Source organism: Sapajus apella, unplaced genomic scaffold (genome assembly GCF_009761245.1).
Source record: "Sapajus apella isolate SASKATOON/1434 unplaced genomic scaffold, GSC_monkey_1.0 scaffold84, whole genome shotgun sequence".
NCBI classification, from domain to species: domain Eukaryota; kingdom Metazoa; phylum Chordata; class Mammalia; order Primates; family Cebidae; genus Sapajus; species Sapajus apella.
This window is the reverse complement of record NW_022437024.1, coordinates 1,165,854-1,175,171: the sequence shown is the minus strand read 5'-3', so window position 1 is coordinate 1,175,171 and position 9,318 is coordinate 1,165,854. Positions and strand designations below refer to the sequence as shown.

General features: G+C 45.9%; 1 protein-coding gene across 1 annotated transcript; it reads right to left on the bottom strand.

Moving 5' to 3' along the window:
* Positions 1–2,091: 2,091 nt before the first annotated feature.
* CDKN1B (cyclin dependent kinase inhibitor 1B) lies at positions 2,092–7,382 on the bottom strand. The gene is made up of 3 exons (XM_032253676.1): positions 6,181–7,382; positions 5,537–5,666; positions 2,092–3,420 (listed from the first exon to the last, which is right to left on the bottom strand). Exons 1-2 carry the CDS (start codon positions 6,653–6,655, stop codon positions 5,545–5,547), a joined length of 597 nt encoding a protein of 198 aa, XP_032109567.1. The 5' UTR covers positions 6,656–7,382; the 3' UTR covers positions 2,092–3,420; positions 5,537–5,544.
* Between the last annotated feature and the right edge of the window lie 1,936 nt (positions 7,383–9,318).

Here is a 9,318-nt window from a genome sequence, read left to right as displayed (position 1 = left end):
CGATGGGGGGACGTTGCCGAGCGGGGGTGAGGGCGCAGGGGACCCCCGCGGGCGGCAGTGGCGCTGGGCCCGGGCTGCGCGCCGTTGTGGCCCTCCTCGGGCGCGGGCGAGCCGGGCGGGCTTTCGAAATGCGCGGGGCTGCGGATCATTGGAGCCCGGCGTAGGGGTGGGAGCGGGCTGCCGCGCCCGAGGGTCCGCGAACTCCGGACGGCGCTCCTCTTAGCTCGGATATCCCCACGGCCCGGGAGGCGGCCGGTTACTCAAGAGGAGCGTCCGTTTGCGGAGAGGAGTGGGGGCTTTCGCTGCTATCTCAGCGCAGAGGAGAGGATGAGGGAGAAAAGTTTCTGAGCAACCGCCCAGCCCAGCTGTGTGGCGGAGGCGCGGCCGCCCTGCGCGGCCTGCGGGCGCCCGGGCGCGGGAACTCTGCGCGACGACGGGGGCAGTGCGGGGTCTGCACGTTACAGATGGGGAGCAAGACTTGATGGCCTTTTCGTCCCGAGGCACCAGCCAGCCCGACCTTGCAATTGCCGCGGCGGGCAGGCGCGGGACTGCGGGGCCGTTTGGGGAGACGACGGCGCAGTGGCCTGGGTAGCCGGGCCAGGGGTGGCAGGCGCGGGCGGCCGCATCCCCGCAAAGGGACTTTCGCGGCGGCCCCAGCAGACCTGGTCGCGGGGAAGGACGCGCTGAACTGTGGGTCACTTTTGGAAGCTTGACACAGGCAGGTAAAGGACGAAGGATACGGTGACTCGAGGCTGCGTTCCTGTGAACGTGCCTGGCGCGGCGAGCATCCACTTCTCCCTGGCCCGCATTCCCTAAAATGCAATCTCTCAAAATTTTCCTTAAAGAGACCTCTTTACGAAAGGAGATTGGGGTGCCTGCAGCGATTCAGGTGATATTTTTTCCACTGTTAGAGATACTTTCTGAATTATCTTTTTTTTTACTCAGAGGAACTTTCATTATTCTCTGACCCTCCACTCCTTCCTCCCCATTTCGAATTGTTTTTCTTGCTTCCTCAGTCTGTTTCTGAAAAACACTCTTGGATGCGAGTTTTAAACAAAATCACAAAACACCTTTAGTCTTTCATTAAAATAATACCTACTTGAAAGATGTGGACCAGCCACTAAAGGACCTATATTTCCCTTCCAGGAGGCCGGAGTCCAACCTGCTCAAAAAAAAAAAAAAAAAATCTTAGGGTCAAAAACTGTTGAAACTATTATTTGAGAGTTCCTTTTGGGGTACGATGAATGGAAATGTAGATATTTGAGCAAAACAATTTAACCCAAATCCGGATTTTTACGATTTACCCACTTCTAGAGTAAATAAGTCCTACAGCTAAAATAATTTACTATCACACCTTAAACACATTTTTTTAAATGTGGAACTACAGGAAATCATTTTAGTAATCTGACTTTAAAAATGCTTTCTCATACTTTTTTCCTTCGGTAAAAAATACATATCTGCTGTATGGATATGGAGACTCAAAACCCTCAGATTTGGTTACTTACATTAGCCAATTTTGGGTTGTGTAGATTATAACAAGGACATTTAGAAATTGAAATAATTTTTATATGACAACCAGTTAAATTTCAAAAATAACTACCTAGTGTAGAGTGCACACCAATTTCTTAAGGGCCCCTGTGTGAATATTTTAAGCAAGATTTATATATTAGATGGTCCAAACAATTGCTTTAATTCCTCATAACCCTTCTCATGTGTAAATGCAGAGAAGTCACCATGTTACTTTCATTTTCAATCCTCCAAATATGTATCAGTCTACACTTATGTAAGGATTTTTTGGTTCTGACATGTTCATGTCCTAGAAGACATTTTCACTAATGCAGACTTTGACAATCGTATTCATATGAAAATGTACCTTTTCCATTTTCACCTTCTAAAGTTTTGTCCACCCACACAGAGCTAAGTGGAAAACACTAACTGCTAACTACATACGGACTACATAAAACATCATCTGGGTTGTGGGCCTGAATTACCTAGAAATTTACCACTTCACATTTACATTTGTGTAAATATGACTAGAATGCCAGGTCAAACACCTCGTTTGGTAAAGCACATTACAATTTGACTCAATGAATAGCTATGGAAGTTTTCTTTATTGATTGCTTAATGTGTAACAATAATTGGCATTCTTTTCACACATTACAAAAAATTATACTTGGCTCAGTATGCAACCTTTTAAGCATAGCCATATTATTTAACAAAAGAGGAAGAAAACCTATTCTACCCAGTACAGCATTTACAAATGCACAAAACATGCCACTTTGGCTTGTATATTGTCTAGATTAAAAAAAAAAATCTTTTAACATAAATAAGTTAGTATAATTTTTCAGTGTTTTTACAGAGTTATGTACACAGGTACACTTCAAATGGTTTTTTCATACACAGGCAAAGAAATACTGTTTAAAGATGTAGTATCCTTTTCACTTATCCTACAAGTATGATTTTCTCTGCATGAACCTTTCTTTAAAAATACCACTTTCCTTTGGATAAATGGACAGAGTAGGAAGCTTTAAATTAAAAATTATTTCATTTTTTAATGTGAAATTACAGATCTTTAAAAATATCGAGGAATTTAGAATTATTTTGATTGTGCTTACACAGCTCAAAATGAAAAGAAAATGAAGAAATTTTGTCAACGAATTGAATAAAAGCAGATGGTCAATTCTGAACATTCAAAACTCCCCCCAAGCACCTCGGATTTTTGCCCCAAACCACCTGGGGTGATTACCAATCTGCTAAATAATTAACTGTGAAATTCCAACTTTAAGAGAGGCTGTGGAGGGCACTCAGGGTAGATTTTTGTTGCTTTTTTAAAAAAGCCATATGCAGCTATCTAACAATTTAGATAACTTAGGAGATCACCAGATCACCAAGTGAGAATAAACTTCCTATAAAAATAAAGAGCAATTATCTTTAGCCAGTGTTCAAATTTTGGCAATTTTTTAAATGAAGTATCAGCCATCTCTGAAAGGGACATTACATCTTTAAAGAAAACACCCTTCCCCAAAATTGCGTCTCTTCATGCAAGTCAAATATTTATCTACTTGCTGTAAATCAAAGCAAGCTCTTCATACCCCCCCTCCATGTGAGTTCCTCAGCCCCACCCCACCCTCCCTTCCCCAAAGTTTATGTGCTACATAAAAGGTAAAAACTATATACACAGGTAGTACAATGAAGCAAATAAGGAAAAACCTAATTGCATAATGCTACATCCAATGCTTTTAGAGGCAGATCATTTAAGAGTGCCTAAAATTTTAGTGTTATTGTGTTGTTGCTTCTCAGTGCTTATACAGGACGTCCATTCCATGAAGTCAGCGATATGTATTTTAAAAATTGTCATGTCTATCTTCCTTGCTTCATCAAGCAGTGATGTATCTGATAAACAAGGAAACATTCTTAATCCTGCAAAAGAAAACAAGACAGAAGAATTAGAGGAAAACCACTAGAGTAACGTTACCAATAGACTACAGGAATTATTTTATCACTCCGTCAGTGTGGAAATAAACTTGATGGGAAAAAACGTATGTACTCTTAAGTTTGATGACTACACTCATCTCCACCTAATATTCTCCTAACTGGATTTTTTTCCCTCTCCGATGTGTGTACTTTTGTCTAGAGCAGTGGTTCTTAACAGTGGGCAGTGTTGCCCTTGCCCTCCAGGGAACATTTGGCAATGTCTGGAGACATTTTAGGTTGTCACACTGGGGGTGAAGATGCTGCTGGCATCTAGTGGGAAAGGCCAGGGATACTGCCAAACAATCTAAAACGCACAGAGCCGTTTCCTACAACAAAGAATTACTCCGCCCAAAATGTCAGTAGTGTAGAGGTTGAGAAACCCTAGTCTAAAGAATCTAGGTCACAGACAAGTGGGAAAGAAACAGGAAAATTAGGAAACTGTAATAATTAAGGGTAAAAATTTACAAATTTTTTATTTAAAAAATTAAATTTTTTTAAAATTTAAAAAATTATTTCTCTCCTGTGACAGTAAATTTTCTAAATTTGAAAAATGATTGGGAATAAAAATTACAAAGGCCTTCCAGAAAAAAATTTTATTAACATCATTTTCAAAATATTTTTTTATTCATACGCAGAATTTACTCATGAATTCTTTTGAGTAAGTTCTTGCTAATATTTCTAGTATTCTTTGAACTGGCAATATTACTAACAAATGCCTCTCTGCATGTCAGAATGAGGCCAGATCAAAATCCAGGTCTGATTCTCGTGGCTCATCTGATGAGCTAGGTTACAAGTCACAAACCAACAGGAGCTGCGAGTGTTAAGGTTGCTTCGGGAAAATTTTCACCTAATTTTCTCACTTCATATGGTGCTATGAAACAGAGGTTCTATAGTACCGTTTTGGATAAGCTCTGAAAAATACAAGATATAGTGAAATCGAATACACAATTTAAAGACACAACAAACCTGAATCCCACCTTAATCCCTGTTAAAATTTTTATAAATGAGGACTTAATAAGTTAACATCAATATTTATTAAAATCACCTCACATGCTAAGGTATGTATGTGCTTTAAAAAAGAAAGAGGTCACAGTCTTGGTCTATGAGACGCTAACAAACTGTTAATATGTATGTTAATTCGATAATTATGACTAGCTAATCCATGTACATTTGGGGGCTGAATTATTCAAATTAGCTATTAACGGTGATCAGATTCTTGAGTACAGAAAAATCTCCACTTCCTTTGTGCTGGGTTGACCCACAGTCACCAGTCTTGATATTTACTACCCATTTCCCCTACAAATATCGAAATCACCCTATTACAGCACAATTAGCATACACTGGCTGACGTGTTCATGGATTGCTTACTGACAGAGTTAATTTAACTTCTGCTTTGCAACTTCAGTGTTCCCAGAAATTGAGAAACTTTAGTAATTTTTTTATCTTTCCATTTTGCTTTTTGTAAATACTGATTCCTTCTCTCTACAAACTCTCTAGAACAGGGAAAGTGACCGTTTATGAAAATGTCAAAGATAGAACACAACATAGCACCCTATTCACATCTCTAATCCCTTGCATCACCAAAGGTGAGCAATTTCTACCAAATATTCCCCTCAAAATTTAAACTTAATTATGTATTTGCCATTTTTCCATGTATGGCTCAAAAATGTTACTGACTCAAGCTGAACCTCTGGGAAATTAATTCTCATGAAGTGGGACTGAGGGAGTACCCCAATTCTTGTTCAGATGAGGAGAGAACCTATTGTTATATGTTTCAGTGGGACTCACAGAAAAATGACTTTCCTACCCGATGGGGCATGGGTTACAGTAGCTGCTCTGGTCTACTATTTCAAGAGAAAGTATCTTCGGGCAAAGAAACTTTGAAGAATTACAGTATCCCCAGTGATTCCGAGCCTTCCCAATCGCTACTTTTTTGACCTCACGAAGTATAAACAAAACAAAACCCCCAGGCTTTTAATCTGCCAGCAAACAGTAAGATCAAGTATCGTGAGTTCTGAAGGCCCTGGGTTCCAGTGCGTGTTCCTTTACTGATCAAACCCACCGAGCTGTTTACGTCTGACGTCTTCTGAGGCCAGGTTTCTTGGGCGTCTGCTCCACAGAACCGGCATTCGGGGAACCGTCTGAAACATTTTCTTCTGTTCTGTTGGCTCTTTTGTTTTGAGTAGAGGAATCTAAGAGTGGGGGAAATTTTTAAAAAGAACACACAATCTTTATTAGAAAAAACAATGGATGGCAGAAGTTGGCCCGATATTTAGGGGATAAAAAACCCACTACTTCCACCCACAATCCTGGATCCGTCATCCCAAATGGCCTTTAAGGGCACAAAATGAGGTTGTTTTCAAAAAACAGAAAGTGCATTCTCCGCCCCAGAGCGCTCTCGCTAGCCAGGAGGCGGACCATTGATAAACATCCCAACTTTGTCACAGACCTAAGGCTGGCTAGTGGGAGGGACCGCGATGTCTTAAATTAGGGAAATTATCGGATCTTACCATCTCCAGTTTCTGACTTAAAAGTTACAAATAGACAAGCAGAAGGTCAGGTAGCACTGGAAACCTAAGACCAATAAAGTTCGCTCTTCCAAAGCTAAATCAGAATACGCCGGAAAGCAAGCTGAGGTTAACACCCTCCAGCAGGCAAAGCGGGGCCCCAGACACAGACAATCTACGGTTGGGAAGGGGCCATTACCGTCAGCTGCAGGTCGCTTCCTTATTCCTGCGCACTGCTCCGCTAACCCCGTCTGGCTGTCGGACGGATCAGTCTTTGGGTCTACCAAGTGCGTGTCCTCAGAGTTAGCCGGGGCCCCAGTAAAAGGCGCCGCCGGGCGGCTCCCGCTGACATCCTGGCTCTCCTGAGCCGGCACCTTGCAGGCGCCTTTGGGGGGCCGCGGGGGTCTGTAGTAGAACTCGGGCAAGCTGCCCTTCTCCACCTCCTGCCACTCGTACTTGCCCTCCAGGGGCTTGTGATTCTGAAAATCGAAATTCCACTTGAGCTGGCTCGCCTCTTCCATGTCTCTGCAGTGCTTCTCCAAGTCCCGGGTTAACTCTTCGTGGTCCACCGGGCCGAAGAGGTTTCTGCAAGCCGAGGGCTTGGGGTGCTCCGCCTGCCTGGAGTCCATCCGCTCCAGGCTGGGGCTCCCGTTAGACATTCGCACGTTTGACATCTTCCCCCCGGGTCTGTAAGGCCGCCTCTCTAGTACTCTCAAAAACAAAACAAAACAAAACAAAACGCCCCTACGCAGCCCGAACCCCACTCGGGAGCCCAGCGACTGCCCTCGGAGCCAAAAGACACAGACCCGGACGAGCCACGGCCCGAGATACAGGAGCGCGCAGGGTCTGCGGGAAGGTGCTGCGAGGAAGCCCCTGCCCAGCCGCCGAGAGTCTCCGCTGATCAAGTGGACTGGCGAGTGGGAGGGCGGGGAGGGGAGGGGAGGGGACCAGGCAAGCGGAGGGGGTGGCAAAGCCCGTCCGAGTCCGGGCGGTGCAAGCCCGCGAGTCCCGCGAACCCAGACGCTCTCCAAACCTTGTTGGCGTCGGAGTCGCGGAGCCGTGAGCAAGCGGGGACAGGGGAGGGGGCGAAAAACACCCCGAAAAGACGAGCCCCCTTTTTTAGTGGCCCAATATGGCGGTGGAAGGGAGGCTGACGAAGAAGAAAATGATTGACACGGCTAGTCTATTTAAACAGAGGAGGAGATCCATTGGTTGCGGCGCCGGGAGCCGCCCCGCCGAGGCTGGCTAGCGCAGCCTTAAGGTGGCCCCGGCGCGGTTCCGCCTCCTCCCCGCGTTCCCGAGCGCGCCGCCTCCCCAAGCGCCGCCGGGAGATTGGCTGGTCGCGTGACTGCTAGAGGTGTACTGCTGCCAACAAACCTGCTCTGGCTGGCCTCGGAGAAATTAAAATTAAGACAAACTAGCCAAACGGCCGGGAACCTGGGGCGGGGCCTGGGGTTCGGGGCCCCGCGCTGCGCTGGTGGGCACGCCGCTGCGCCTAAGTCCCGACCTCCCGCTCCTCGCCCGGGAAGCCGGGGGCCTAGACCAGAGGACCTCGAAGGTCACCAGCAGCTCGCTTAGAGCCGGAGTGGCGAGCTGCCCCCAGCTCAGCCTTCCCCAGTGGCCCCCACCTCGCGGCCTGTGGGGGAGGCCGTGGAGCGTTTGCTGGGGGTTGGGGGGGAGGCTGGGCACCGCCCCTGCCGGTTTGCCTTAGCTGGGGGTGGGTGGAGGCGGTGGGCAGTGGTTCGCTCAGCCTTAACCCAGAAGTTTCTGCTATCCCTGGGGAGCTAGGAGGCCTAGGGAAGAAGCCAAAGCGAAGGTCTTTCTTTTAGAAATTAGCCAGGAGTAGACGCGGCACTTACGAACTCAAGCTCTCCCTCAATGAAAATAAGAAAGGAACTCAAGATTTCAAAAAAACTCGAGCAGTCTCTCAAGTCCATTAATAAACTCTGTAGCTGTCTCAGACACATTTAGTTTTCAAAAACGAGGTTACACCCCTGGCCCAGGGTCTTGCTTCCCAAGCACAGTTAAAGCCGTGGACGTTGGCTGCGTGTGGGAACTCGTCTCTTTCTACTTTTCACTTCTTTCCCGGGATTGTAGCAGTTTCCCCTACCTGAGTCCAGCCGCCAAATACAACAGCTCCTTCCTTCCTCCACCCTTCTCTCTCACCAGATTTCACTGCTCCAACAAACTCAGAACAATATTCAGATGCTAGTGAATGCTTTCAAGGGCTGAAGGATGAAAATACTCCCCTCGGGGTCAAACTCCAGATGATGAAATGATTTTTAAAACCACCAAACCATGTCCTAATGTCTGATACTGGTATTCCAGCGTTTCTCTGCTCCCTTTTGCAACTGGAAATTTCTCTCATTGTGGGCTTGAGCACGGTGGTGGGAGGTAAAATAGGACGATGAGCAGGGCTGGCCTGAGACCAAGATCAGTGGATCTTCAGCTGCTCTCCCCACCCCCATGCCCAGTACCCATCATCTTGGTTTGGGCCAAAGTAAATGCATTTTACTGGAAACCAACCTTCCGGTCTAATATTACACAGCGGCATAATTTTCTCATGCACCTATGCTACAGATGAACTTCATGTGTAGCTTGTTTTCTTAGCCACATCTTGTTTGTCCACTTTGTGTGTCTACCTCACCTCCTACACTCCAGAATGTGACAGCTGGAAGGGACCTTCGGGACCCTGTGGTTTAACCCTCTCGTTTTTACCACGGAGGAAATTGAGACTCAGAGAGATTTCCTGTCCAGGGACATGCATTCGGTTGGTAACGGATACAGGACTAGCTGCAGGTCTCCTGCCACTCCGGTTGGTTCATTTTCTGTTCTTTTCCTTCCTGATGGTCCTCACTGGTTCAGGGTTTTGTCTGGGTTTGATTGTGCTGTAGTCTGCAGGTCCTGCTGTCTTACAAGTGACTCAAAATGGCTCCTTCCCAGGCCCTGGGTTGCCTGCAGATGTTTCCTTGATGCGGCCTGTGGTCGCTGATATTTAAATGCAGCTGTCACAGGCCTTTGGTATCACCATCCACTAGTTCAACTAAAATACAGACTCTAGAAAAACAGGGGTGATACCCAGAGAGCAGTAAAGGAGGCTGTGCCCAGAACTAGTTTTAAAGTCAGGACTTCTACCTAACTGACAGAAAAGAATTCACCTAGGATCAAGCAGGAGGTCTCATCCTCTTTATTTTTTCTACTTTCAATGCTCTCAATTTATTGGACTGAAGACTGGGAGAGAAAGGACAGGAAGATTAGGGTAGGCCTCACTACCATAATTTATACCTTACTCCCGAAATTAGATAGTTGTCCAAATTTTAAAACAATTGCTAGACAA